Below are 14,682 nucleotides of genomic sequence, written 5' to 3' on the forward strand. Positions count from 1 at the left end.
ACTTCATTTAGGTTGATACGTTGCTTGTGTTCTACAACTGTGTTCTAATGTTCCCATATCTTGACTGAAAACTTCAGTGCTAGCATAAGTTAAGATATTGCATTTGCTCATTAAGGTGATGGAAATGTAATCATGGACCAAAAATTATGCCACCAGCCTGTATGACCAACTATATCAATCAAGTGACTAAAAGTGCTAGTGATGTGAAAAAACATTGGGTTTTGCTCTTGCTCTTACTTGTGTTGTTTTACTGCTAGTAAAAATGTATAGATTATAAATTCACAACCTGTATTTCTCAGAGGATATGGTCTAAAGCAATTACAGTGTTCTTACTCTTTCCTGCTTAAAAAAAAAAAAAAAAAAAAAAAAAAAAAAAAAAAAGGCCAAACACTAAATAAATAAACTGTGTGCACCCAATGCTTATAACGTGTCCTACAATATACCACATAATTCCCTATAGCTCAGATCCAGGATTTCTAGACAGACACTTTGTGTTCCTATCTTTTCACATTTTTTGTGTGTGTGAAGAGAGGACTTCAGAACAGCAGAAATAATTAATGTGACTGTGTATTGCCAGAGCAGCTGAGTTGCAGGTTATTTTAAAAATCCAACACATTATTTTTTAAACAAAATATTTTCTTCCATCTATAAACTAGAATAGAATTTACTCAGATAAACATACTGAAGTCAGTGTGAGAACTCATGTGAGTGAATTTTGAAAACAGAAATATTAATCTCAACTCATAATGACCTGCACCATGACTTGAAATTTTGCTGCTTAAAATAAAACTCACTTTGGTTCGAGTTCTGTATCTTCAGTTACAATCAACTACAGTATAATTAATGAATATTACTTCCATACCAATAGTCCCTTGAAATCTCAACTATTACACACAAGTTCAGGGTTATATCACTTGGGACTGGCACAGATAGTAAGATAAAGTGAAGGTATGACAAAATACAGTTTTCATAAGTTACACTAATAACTACTTGGGATTCTCCCCCAGGATATTTTAAAGTTTATGTATAAGCAAACTTCAGTTTCAAATATTTGTACTCAAGAAATATTACCATTTAGTGGTAATGGATTAAACAACAGTTTTGTGAATATCACATTTTTAGCACAATGAATTCCTGTAATCTACCACAGAAATATTGCTTAGGAATTAATTGACTACATCATATAATATCTTCAGATTTCTAAGACCTCTTCTTCCAACAGTGCACATAATTATCCATTCTTTTCCCCACCTCTCCCATACTGCACATTAATTCTGGGACTAAGAACAGAGAAATGGGAAAAGCAAACATTTCTTCTTTCATGGTAAAGAAAAACCTGAAAGTTATGAACATATTGGAATGAAAAAATAAATAAAAACCAAAAACCAAAAACCAAAAAACCATTCATGGTTTTATTTTTTAAATATTTTCTTCAATTTATTAATAATTTTAATATATATTTATTTATGGCTTTGAGCAAAGACAAAAGAAAAAAGTCTATCTTATCCCCAATCATAGAGTTATTGTAAGTTTCAGATCTATAGTCTTCCCAGCAGCAGTAAGATCCAACCTTTTCGTTAATACATTTCATCTTGTACAGATGTGAGATTTCATATTTATGCGCTTAGGTATGTACAGACAAAATAGTTCAGTTCAGAAACTAGCAATGGACCTTTATATTACAGGAATGTGAGTCATTTGGTTCTTAATCTAAGTATATATACATTCATACATACATTATATATATACGTATATAATTTTATACCCTGTACCACTTTTTTTTTTTTTAATTAACATACAAAGCCTAGATATTGTCCACTCTATTACAAAGTCATTAAAAATTATTTATGGTTTCACTGAAAGACCATGTGAATTAATATTTCTTCATAGTGCTTAAAATAAAATAAATATATATATAAAAATATTTCACTACTAACCCCATTTCTCCTATTAAATGTAAACCTTATACAGTTTGAAAGATCAGAACATGATCTTAATTAACTGACAGAATTTGTTAGTATTAAAATAATATGTGGGGGGTATTATACTGAGAAATAAATGGTCTTGCAGCGTATCCATAATGTTCCAAACATGTTTAAACAACCACTTCCTCGTATACTACTCTGGGCCACTTGGACTAATGGCAGCAGCATGTTAATGGGTTAATTACATTGATTTTCACCGGTGAGTGGGAGTCAGCAGAAACTGGAAAAAATATATATATATATTAATTTTTATTTGATGTACCACTTTACTAAAAGGCATAACAGGCAGCATGGGTTCAAGCTCTGTTAGCTTTAGAATATTTACTTGGCTCTCAAGTACATCTGGATTCACTGCATTACGTAGTTTGTGATGTTATTTAATTTTTCTGTGCATTGTGAAACTCAGCATTAATGGGAAAAGAAGAATTCCTTTGCATTCACTTCCTTAACATGAATCAGCTGAGTTTTAAGAAACAGAATATATGCTTTTAATGCTTTTATCATATCCATAATGCTATAATGCTGATTTTTCAATGAGTTAAATTATTACACATTTAGTTTCAATCTCTATTAAATGTGACAAATCAGGCACAAATGACTATGAAAGAACTTTTTTTTTTTTTTTTTTTTTTTTTTTGTGGATAACATGAAGATCTGAGCAAACAAAACAAAACGTTCACAAAACGGTATGCTTTAACCCTGCTTTCTGTCACAACTTCCATTCAGTTTTGAAGACATAAAAAATAATAAACCTCGTACCTAAGGGCTATGTTTGACACTACATGCCTTAGAATACATTATCCATTTAATTACAATATACACAGAGCAAATCGTGCATTTCCAGACAGACTTGATGCTATATTATATTTATTTTTTTATTATTATTTTTATTTTTTTTTTTAAATTAACACCACAGTCAACTACAAAACTACAGTGAAAACACAGAAAGCACCTGAAAGCCTAGATCAAGCTGTGGATTACACATAATCCTTTAAATGAAAGACCTCACTTCTAAACTTAAACCAGAGATTCAAAGTCAGCATTATAGGAATTTTAAGGTAGACATAATCAATGAATGGTTATTATTTCCTAAGATACCATAAAAGTCTTTTCCTATAATAGCCGACTGAACCTATTTTTATTTTTATTTTTATTTTTTTAATTATTATTATTATTTTTTTCTCCCAAAGCATGCATGGAATATTTTTGGATGCTATTTAGGGCAAGGAGAAGAAAAGCGATGGTATTGGTGAAGTACAAGCAATTTGCAGGATCAAGCGTACAATTTTGCATAAAACATTGCATGTAAAAGTAACATTGTAGGTTTTAAGCCATTGCATTACAATTCAACAGTTGTGTTGCACTTAGCTTTAACAAATTTTAAAACTGTAAATTTTGAAGTGAAGAGCTGAACCTAAATTCCTAAACAAATACCTTGCAATGGTACACCACACAGCAGTTATTTTTATTTGGGTCTAAAAAGGTATTTACAATGGCAATACTTATAGTCTTTGTAAAAGTCTTTAGCAATATGAAGACTGAAGTCCACCCAGTTTACTGAAACAACAGAAGGGTTGATATGGTGTGAGGTTACAATCTATCCAGAGGAGTGCTAGTGCCAGCCTTGGTTTGTCTATCTAATTCTGAATGGAAAGCACAAAAAATAGGAATTGCAATTGGAAGTAACTGAACTCTTCATGAAAAATTATTAACAATGTATATGAATAAATGAAATAACAATGTTTTCAGAATACCACTTGGTCAGTGCTATGTTTTAGTTAGATTGATTGTTTTATACTTGTTTGAAATTTGTTACTATGTTGACAATTTTCCCATGAAAATGGGAAACCTTGTGAACAAAGAAATCTGTTAGACTGGTTTTAAAGTCAACATGTTATAAATAAATAATATTACAGAATAATTTAGACTTCTTTAATGATTGCAAGAAAGGAAGACACGAATTCAAACAAGTTTTCTTAATCCTTTTTTTGATATATATATATATACCATATATATATATATATTTACATTCGTTATGTAGGGCAAAGCTGTCTAAAGTATTTTTTTCTCATAAGTAGACTGCTAGGATACACGAGGAAACAGGCTAAAACAGTTCCTGGGACGGCTCTCAGTTTGCTGCAAGTCTGTTTCTCGTAGTCACCAGGGATCATAAGTTTGATGCGAACCTTGGTTTGTCTCCCTCCGACTCTGTGCTTAAGACTGCAGAAGAATCCCTTTGCAGGGGTGTTGTGGGTGGCACTGCCCCCCGGTTCGGGGGGATGGCTCCCGAGGACATCTGTCGGAAGAGTGAAACCCGCTGGGGGACAGTGGCCCTGCTGGCCGGCGGCACACTGGCACCAGGGGCAGGCTGCGGGAGGGAGGCCAGGGACTCCCCCACGGTGGGGTGTGGCCTGGAGATCAGGGTGGAGATCTCATGGGGCAGGGAGGGCTGTGAGGCAGAGAGGGGCCGCACCTCCCGGCTCAGGTTGGTGTTGTGGAGGGCCTGGGTGCTCTTGTGGACCTCATTCTTGGGTGCAGCACCTGGTGGTGGCTGGGGTGCCTGTGGCTGCTGCTGCATGAGGGAGAGCTGTGATGCTGTCGGCGAGGCATACTGGAAAGTTCGGCCGGCCAGGGGACTCTGTACAGGCGGGCTGCAGACGGCAGTTGTGTAGGAGCAGGGTGAGAGGATGACAGCTTGCTGGGGTGTCTGTGTGCTGGGTGAGGGGGAGTGCAGGTTTCCATGGGACAGGCTGCCAGTGGTGTAAACAGGAGGGGACTGTGTCCTGATGCGTGATGAGGAGGTGGCAGAGGTGCTGGAGTTCAGCACAGACATCTGCTGCAGGCTCACTGGGGCAATGGTCTGCACCATCTCCCTGTCATGCTTGACAATCTGCTTCAAGATCTCATTCTCCTGGTTGTTGAAAACCCCTGTGTTGAGGTCCTTCTGAAACTTCTGGAGGAGGATTGAATTCTTCTTCCCTGCACAGACAAGCAGAAGACTTAGCCAGCCTGACATACTTACATTTCAGCTCTTTTGCTTTACATTTCAGCTTACTTTACATTTCAGCTCTTTTGCTGAGGCTTGCATGAGCATCGCCTTCACCCAGACATGGTTCCCCCTCTCTACACCAGAACTGCAAGCTTTAATAGTGCCATAATGTTCAGAGACACCTGAAATTTCTGTGCTCCTTCACTTGCAGTGCATTGCCATTATTGCAATTATTTTAATATGTAACCATGGTAATCTACCGAACAACAAGGTTGAAAAGGCCACCAGGCTCTGCATGAATAACATTCTTCTTTCTGCAAAACTGTCCTAATTTCCACTAAACTGTTACGTAAGTTACAAATACATTTTCCATTTAGTACATTCCATGGAACTAATTACTAGCTATTAGTAACTAGTGACCACTAGTTTAAAAGAAATTGTGCTTTCAAATGCTTGTGAACTGATATGATCTCACTGCTAATGTGAAACTTGTTTACACAATAAAGCTTGTTGTATACTGCGTAGTGTTGTTTTCTCTGTGTCCTGACATTTTCTTGATGCTATTAGTGTCTGCAAGACACAGATCCTATTTTGTGTCATCAGACACATAGGAATACAACTGCACTTTTTTTTTTTTTTTTTTTTTTTTTTTTTTTTAAAGAAAAAAAAATTCACATTTTAACTTTTGTTCTGTGTAGATTTTGTATTGTAAACACAGCACTTCAGACTGGATTAATGATCCAAGCAGACTGCACTTTACTACTAGTATTATTGAAGCACATATCACTTAAGAGTTGGACTACATTTCCAGAAAGCATTGGAAGACAAATTTTATGAGTTTGTAAAGTCTTAATAAGATAAATAAATGCACCGAGTACTCAGAAATTGCAAAATAATAAAATAGATCTATTCAGTGTTAGAAAACTATATATATATATGTATTTAATTTTTTGCTCTTACTATGTTAAAGAAAACACAAATATGTTTTCTTCCAAATCACATTTTCAGTTTAGAATAGATAGCATAATGACAATGCACTGAAAGTTGTTCCCTATTCCCTTTGAAGAAACTGCAGACTTATCTGTATTGAAAAAGAGTGATGTGGATAAAATTTTAGAATTTTCTTGTGAGGCTGAGGAAACAACAATCAGAATAAATGATTTTATATGAATAGCTGCATTTTAAAACCAGTGTCAATAACGATGATCAGAATGCATTTCTTTCTATCTAAGGCCATGTATTTTATCTAATATGTTTTATTAGAGAGGTCCAGAATGGCTAGTTGCACAACAGCAATTCTGTTTTGATGATCTGCCATACGATTCCACCTTCCACTCAGATATCCTTGGCCTGCTTTTTTCATTACAAGCTGATCTGAGTTACTCCAGTGTGCAGCTATAAATGCTACCAGAGCCCATGTTGTGAGGAAAATGAGATTTCTGCTGCAAAGGATTAGCTCACTTCAAGAAACACAGGTTTTGAGAGTGCTGAGAGACTTCAGCTCTTCTCAGTGTTATAGATGCCATCTCTAAACTGTTTATGTAGGAATATGTCATGTACTGCTCCCTAAACTTCATAAATCCCATGAATTGCTGAAGTCAGAAAAAGAAATATACAGGATTGATAAATAATGCTAATGATAATTAAACTGTACAAAATAATCCTCAGAGAAGATTGAGAGCTCTCTAAAATTCAAAACTTTTTATTACTTAAAAGTGAACTTTCAGAATTTCTTATCTGATCACATCTTATTTATAGATCAACACAGCATCTACTTCAATGTAACAGATTTTTTTTTATTATTATTATTTTTTTTTTTAAGAAAAATTTAATCTTGGCACATTATCCTTCAACTCTAGGAAAAGAAAATGTAGAAAGATTGTATGAATTTCAAAACTGGAAAAATAAAAATACCTATTCTGTCAAGTCTATCAATTGCCACTGTTTCAAAGGCTCTTCTCATCATGGGGTACTCTTCCAGAACCTCATTGAAGTTGTCCACTGAGAGGGAGTAGAGGCGACAGTACGTGTCTGCTCGTACACTGGCAGTTCGACGGCCCTTGGTCAAAAGGCAAATCTCTGGGGAGAGAAACATTCATTGCATGCAGGAAACAAAGAATTTAGTGAACTGTGAGAAACTTAGAAGTTAAGAATTGACTCAATGCTAACAACAACTACTCAGTGGCACTTTTTCTCTTGCTATTTGCACAAGGTTGCATGGGCTGTTCTGAAGGCGTTTGATTCTATCTCTGCTACTATGAAAAAAGAACTTATCTCCTTTAAAAGCCCTGCTTATAGGTTTTCTCAGTCTACACTCTGATTTTATTGGGCCCTTCACAAAAAAAAAATCAGTTCAAGTTGTAAAAAAATGATCCAGCAGCTGTCAAACACAGCTTGCTGATTCAAGTAACACAAGTGAATCTATTGATTTTTAAATTATTGTTATTTTTGAAATAACAGAGCTGACAGAGAAAATCAATTCCTTTAATCATTCAGCAGATTTTCTCAACTATTTTAATACATGATATCTGAATGTAAGAACTGCTTTAATAAAAAATGTTTCAAACATGAAAATGTTTTCTGTTTGGTTTTACATCATAGGTATTTGGGGAGATGAAAATTAGGATTTTAGACTTTTTTTTTTTTTTTTTTCTTATTTGGCTGAACAGCAGATCCCTTTCAACCTCTCTTTACTCCACTTGATTAATCTAGCAGGCTTGCTTTGAGAGTATCTCCAACAGGAATTCATCATTATGGAAGAGAGGGGACTGAATCTACATGCAGGGTCCCAAGAAACAGCCCATCTTGCAACTGTTTATTCTTGAACCCACAGGAAAAGGTTTTCTGGATAAAGGCCTAAGGCAGTGTTAGAGGATTGTAACAGAAAAAAACATATGGGGCACAATGAGAGAGATGCATAAATCCATCTAATGGAACTGTGTCTTTGATATTCAGACATGTTATGTAAGACCTGATATGTTTGTAAAAATGTCAAACTCAGTGTATTGAAGATATCTCACTTCTAAAATAGATATGTGATCATTCTTTTCCTTGAATCCACCCCTGTTTTCAATGAAGATCTACATTAGCAAAGTTTACAGGAGATTTACTATTACCTAAAATAAAAGAACATTTAACACAGTATGAAATACAATGGATTCAGTTAGAAATATTCTTTATATTCAGCTACAAGTAAGGTTGTTTGCATGAGACTTTGAAATTAGAAACAATTTGGAAACTTCTTTCAAATTGTCTATCCACCCTTATTCCCTAAAATGTGTTTTCCTTTAGATCACAACTGGTGTTTTTCTCAAGCATTCCAGTTAATTCACGTTACAGTACAGACTAAAATGAAAAGGTCAATTGCAAAAAGAAGTGTTTGAGCTGTTTCCATTTTCAAGTTTGAGAATGAGAAAACATGTAGAAATATTCTGAATTGTACAGCTCAGACAGGGTGGGAGATAGTTTCCCTACCTAGTTCTAGCAGTTAAGAGCATTGAGTTCCTATCTGTTAATATTTAAATACTGGAAGTGGGTCAGGAAACTGTTTCCTACCATGCTTGTGTATTAATAACAAACTATCATTCTCAATGCAGTGTGGAAATACAAATTTTTTTCATTAGTAAGAATAGGAAATTCTGCAGCATTACCTCAAATGTACAAAGTGCTAGTATAGTTATTTCTTTTACTGGATGTCTATAACAGAACACATTTATTTATTTTTTAAATTCATTTGAATTTAAAGAACCCTGATTATTTTTATTTATTTATTTATTTATTTTTTCTCTGATACTTCTGGTTGAAGAATTTCCACATGCTACTTAACCCTGAAGGCTTAGTGGCTAAGATGCTTAAATAACAGTGGATAAATCAAAGGACATTAATATGTATCCAGTACTACCATAGAATGTACTTGAACCCCTATAGCTCTGGGGAGAATTTATAGACTAATGCCTATTGTAAAAGTCTTGACCCAATGTCCCTCAGAAGACATGTTACCCAAGAAAAATGATGATTTGTTGTAAAGAGCAAACAGAAGTCAGTCCTTTCTTCTTCCATCCCCTAACACATCCTGACCCCTTCTCCTTTGATTGCACTCACTGCATTGTAGTTACACGAGCGAGAAGGACACTTTGCCCAAAGGGAGTAGTTAAATGCAGTGAATACCCACTCCATTTCCTAAGATACACTTTAATTATCACACAGACCTTTTTTAATATATGGTTGAATTTATAAATAACTGTCTGGAAAATGTGTGATTTATGATTACCTCTTGATCTTCACTTAAAATAGCTTCAAACAATACTAAAGGCATAATGAGATATCTTCCACTATACTGAACGAAGAAAAATAATTGAGCCTATGAAACATCATACACCCCAAACAAAGCAAACACTGACTGTGAATATTAAGTATTCTGAACAGTGTAAAAATAATTCTTTCATCATTATTGACAGAACACTGTATTTTAGATTACTTCAAAAAGAATGATAGGAAGACACCATTAAAAACAATGTTAGATTTCATGGGAAGACACCATTAAAAACAATGTTAGATTTAATCACAGGACAATGGAGCAATGGAATTCATGGATGTTATTTTCCTGCCCTCCTTTCCTCTTGTTATTCTTGTGAAGTAAGAAGACGAGAAAGAATCACTATGTAAACTATACATAATATGCTGCAAATCCTATGTCAACCCACAACTTCTGGCTGAAGAACATCTCTTTGGAAAGTTCTTCATATCAGTAATAAAGTAATTTAGTTAGATACAACATGAAAGAAAAGATAGGAGAAATGTCCTGGATTCTGGAAGGGATCAAGGGATCCATTATGGAGCCTTGCTGCTCCATGAAACAGGAACAGCTTCATGTTCTCAGCTCCAGTTGAGCAGACTCATTCAAAAGATGAATTGTAGTTCAACCTTCATTTGATGGACATAATGCATTTCCAACAATGTTTCTTTACTGATTTGTTTTATAGTCACTGATTTATCATCTGTATTGCTTTGATATGCATATTGATGGCATCATTTGCACTCTGGCCACAAGACTAATATGTATATTAATTGCACGTGTCCTGTATTTGAGTTCATTTAATCTTTTGGCTATTTCTTTGGAACAAATTCTCTAGCATAATAAAACAATTAAAATATGAAATCTCATTTACTTGGACTGGAGAGCAGGAACATAATGTAAAAAATTGCTCCTATGAAAAACTAGTGACTTTTAAATAAATAAGAAATAATAAACTTTTTTTTCTTTTTTTCTTTTTTTTTCTCCTTAATGAATTCATAAACTGGAGACTTCAACAGAACAATGTAATGAAAATATCCATGATTTATTAAAAATGTGTCTTAATGACATCAATGCACCAGGTGTCCTCAGCAATCATGCTCTCCTTGATGTTTAGTTGATTTAAATGGTCTATGAAAAACAAACAATAGCACAGGAGTGTGCAGTACAACACAAAGGGCACACTATTTTCAAATGGTTTGGACAAAGCATAAAAAGAAAGCTGCTGCAGCATATTACTAATATTTGCGTCTGCAGCTGGCTGGCATGGTGCATTGCCTTTGTGATGTCAGTTTGAAAGTATTAAATACTTCTTTCTTGCTTTTCCAAACGTAAGAATGTATTCAATTTCAATTAATAGTTATATATTAGGTATAATTTACCTGTAATTCAAATTTAATTGAAGCTTTACTTTTAGTAAAGTTTTTTATAATTTTTATTTTTTATTGTTTACTTTTTTTATTTAGCCTCTTTGGACAACCGTTCCCTAGAACAGTCTAAAACAAATGTAAACCACTATACTAATGAAAAATTACTATTTCAAAGCACTAAACAATGATAAAAACATTCGCTTGTTCTTACACTCCATATTTAATAAAAATTGAACTAAAATAGGGCACATATATATAGTATTTTATATTTTCATTGGTGTAGCAAAATATTTTGTACAGGAAGTTATATGCACTCGAAAGACAGCACTAAGGAAGACTGATTTTGGGAAAGCCTGAATGAGTTAGGGTGAGTGACTCGTCCAGTAAGATGATTCTTAAATAATTAGGATTAGTAAAACTTTTTAAAGAACCACAGTTTTGGCACTCACTGTGATCATGTTCACAGTTCTTTCAGACTATATCTTTCAGACTATATACCACTGTAGGTGCTAATTTCTCCCCTCCCCTGTTTTGCTGTGGGATTTTGTTCTTCAAGCAAATAACAGACTGTGGGAGTAGTTCAACTCACATCCTTCCTATTCTTCATTGGATTGCCCATTCCATGGACAATATCCTACCAATAATTTCCTGTTTCCAGTTTATACAGATCTATGAAAACTCTTTTCTTTCTCTCTGGGAATCAATACAGCTCAGCTGACAGTGTGGCACTTATCCTTTATCTGTCAGTTCATTTTGCACATAAATTTTACTCCAAATATAATACTAAAATTTTTATGCCACCTTAGCATTTGATTACAGATTGAAAATAAAATTCAAAAGTTCAAATAACAATAAAAATTCCCTTGCAAACAAAATGTGTTCACTATCAGACAAACTGTGGTGATAAAGGAAAGAGATAGGAATTAAGTTGCTACCCGGTTCATTAAAGGATACCAGTCTGGTCCTGTCTTGGTGGAATATATTTCTTACTTCAGTGTAGTAGATAGTATTATTTGAAAATGCAATGCTATAATGAATTAATATTGTATGCATAGCTTTGTTTTGCAAGGACAGAGATTACAGAATTAAAGCAAAAATTAAATTTACTCGGTACATTTTTATTTTTTTTCTTTTGTAGTAATGAGCAGCTTAGATAACTAGTATGTTAGCCATATACTGCTCTTCGTATTATAATAAAGTAAAAATAATTAGCAATTTCTATGCATTTGTGAACTACAGAAATTTATTAACAGCTTTGCCCTTTCCAAAGCTATAGCAGGTTTCCCCTAATCTGTCAGATTCAACATTACAAGATCTGATGAAGTGTCCTTCCAGCTGAGGACAGCTGACTATTGCTTCTGTTCCTCAGCAGGAAACTTGTTTTCATCATGTAGCGGGCATATACATTGCTGTGCAAATGGGAAAGCAGCTATTCAGACCATCTGGCAACTTTCAGCAGCAGAAGAAAGATAGAAAATCAAAGCTATTCAAATGTTTGGGTCAGTCAGTCAAACTTATTTGGGAATACTTAATGAGAATGGGACAGCAGATTAGAATATTTTTTATTTTATAGAGAGTAATGAGTTACTAAACTGTTACAGAACGTACATCTACAGAACGTAGATGTGTGACAGCTCTTTCCATCCACCTGTACTTTCATACCTTTTTATAGCTAGTCTTGTAATCTTTTTTAATTGTGTGAAGTCTTTGAAACAAGTTCTCAAGAACAACAAATTTTAGGTTATTCTCCCTTTCTAATCCAACTCTTAGTAACAGCAACTCTGTCATGGTACTAAGACAAACATTTCTTGATTTCTCTCAAGAATGAAGTTATCCACTGACCAGAAACTAGCCAGTGGGCATCTTGGTGTGCTAATCGCAACTAGGGTCTGCAACCTTCAGCCTGGGGCATGCTGCTTCCTACTTCAAAACAGGTAATGAATGACACCTTCTCTTTAGCAAAGGGGCATTTAAGCTTAAAGCAATAAATAAATAAATAAATAAATTCTAATATATCATGCCTTTAAGTAATGGAACAATTTTCCATTTCTGTATTGATCTGAGTGTCTCCAATACAGAAAACCAAGGGAAAATGTTTGGTATGACAAATATGGGATTGCTTTAACATGCATTTCTGTATGTTCCTTTTTTTTTCTTTTTAAAATTCTATAAAACATCAAATACATCTATCTCAATATTTACTATTTTTTTGTTGTTTGTTTGTTTTTGTCTCTTTTATTATGTAGTCATGAGTGCACAAAGCAGACAACCCAGGGAGATGATGCTTTTTTTAAAGACACTAAAATGACTAACACCAGGTCTTATGATTAGTAAGACTATAGATTGCACCAATTAAAATAATTATAATTACTATCTTTAAAATAATGATTAAGTGGTATGCCAGATAGCTTTGTAGATTTTATTTTACAATTTTGTGGCAAAACAGTATTTACATTCATAATAGTCAAGACTGCAGGGAGAGAAAGGAGGGAGCAGAGTGAGTAACATCACCCAAACCCAGATGACACCAAGTTAGGTACGTGTGTCGATCTGCTCGAGGGTAGGAAGGCTCTGCAGGAGGATCTGGAGAGGCTGGACCAATGGGCCAAGGCCAACTGCATGAAGTTCAACAAGGCCAAGTGCCGGGTCCTGCACCTGGGGCGCAATAACCCCAAACAGAGCTACAGGCTCGGAGATGAGTGGTTGGAGAGCTGCCAGGCAGAGAAGGACCTGGGAGTGATGGTTGATAGTCGGCTGAATATGAGCCAGCAGTGTGCTCAGGTGGCCAAGAAGGCCAACAGCATCCTGGCCTGTATAAGAAACAGTGTGGCCAGCAGGGCCAGGGAGGTGATCGTCCCCCTGTACTCGGCTCCGGTGAGGCCGCATCTCGAGTACTGTGTTCAGTTTTGGGCCCCTCCCTACAAGAAGGACATGGAGGTGCTCGAGCGAGTCCAGAGAAGGGCTACGAAGCTGGTGAGGGGCCTGGAGAACAAGTCTTACGAGGAGCGGCTGAGGGAGCTGGGCTTGTTCAGCCTGGAGAAAAGGAGGCTCAGGGGTGACCTTATCGCTCTCTACAGGTACCTCAAGGGAGGCTGTAGCAAGGTGGGGGTTGGTCTGTTCTCCCACGTGCCTGGTGACAGGACGAGGGGGAATGGGCTGAAGTTGCGCCAGGGGAGTTGGGTTGGATGTTAGGAAGAACTTTACCGAAAGGGTTGTTAGACACTGGAACGGGCTGCCCAGGGAAGTAGTGGAGTCACCATCCCTAGAGGTCTTTAAAAGACGTTTAGATGTAGAGCTTAGGGATATGGTTTAGTGGGGACTGTTAGTGTTAGGTCAGAGGTTGGACTTGATGATCTTGAGGTCTCTTCCAACCTAGAAAATTCTGTGATTCTGTGAAATCTGTGGAGTGGATGGAAGTGAAAAGGCTCAGTAACACTGAGCTAAATGCATTATTGCATTTGGTCCTATGTTTGAAAATATATATATATATACTCAGTGCTCAAGAGGACCACTAATGTAGCAAAGGATTGAACTTCAGAAGGAAAGAAAAAGGAGACAATTACTGCCTTTTACAAATGGATATGTAATCTCAACTGTCAAAGAGAGTATGGGTATGCAGTGTCAACTGTATACAAAAACTATACCTTTTCTCACCTTCCTTACATTAAATATGGGCTTGCACCCAGGACAGTTTGATTTTTTGCCACAGTAAGCAATGCGAGACACACATGAACTCTTGATTTTAAATCTGTCATGGGTGATTGTCAATAGATCTGCCTTCAGATAGAAGAGCTCATCAAACAGAGAGAGGGTTTTTCTGAAATTGTAAGGCCCTTATTATTACAAGAGCAACAAGAGATGGTACAGACAAAATAGAAGAGAGAGAGAGAAAGAAAGAAAGAATGAAAGAACGAAAGAACGAAAGAAAGAAAGAAAGAAAGAATTAAAGAAAGAAAGAACAAATGAAAAAATGAAAGTGAAAGAAAGCAAGGAAGAAAGCAAGGAAGAAAGCAAGGAAGAAAGCAAGGAAGAAAGCAAGGAAGA

At 35.6% G+C, this 14,682-nt stretch overlaps 1 protein-coding gene across 2 annotated transcripts; it reads right to left on the bottom strand.

Moving 5' to 3' along the window:
• Positions 1 to 1,749: 1,749 nt before the first annotated feature.
• LOC118158691 (potassium/sodium hyperpolarization-activated cyclic nucleotide-gated channel 1-like) lies at positions 1,750 to 8,710 on the bottom strand. Of its 2 annotated transcripts, none has more exons than XM_035313362.1 (2): positions 6,889 to 8,710; positions 1,750 to 4,964 (listed from the first exon to the last, which is right to left on the bottom strand). In XM_035313362.1, exons 1-2 carry the CDS (start codon positions 7,067 to 7,069, stop codon positions 4,153 to 4,155), a joined length of 993 nt encoding a protein of 330 aa, XP_035169253.1. In that variant the 5' UTR covers positions 7,070 to 8,710; the 3' UTR covers positions 1,750 to 4,152. The 2 variants fall into 2 exon arrangements, with proteins under 2 accessions (XP_035169253.1, XP_035169254.1); XM_035313363.1 differs by lacking the exon at positions 6,889 to 8,710 and adding an exon at positions 5,041 to 5,486 and having other exon boundaries at positions 1,750 to 5,003.
• Between the last annotated feature and the right edge of the window lie 5,972 nt (positions 8,711 to 14,682).

The sequence above is a fragment of the Oxyura jamaicensis genome (genome assembly GCF_011077185.1).
Source record: "Oxyura jamaicensis isolate SHBP4307 breed ruddy duck chromosome Z unlocalized genomic scaffold, BPBGC_Ojam_1.0 oxyZ_random_OJ69869, whole genome shotgun sequence".
Taxonomy (NCBI): Eukaryota; Metazoa; Chordata; class Aves; order Anseriformes; family Anatidae; genus Oxyura; species Oxyura jamaicensis.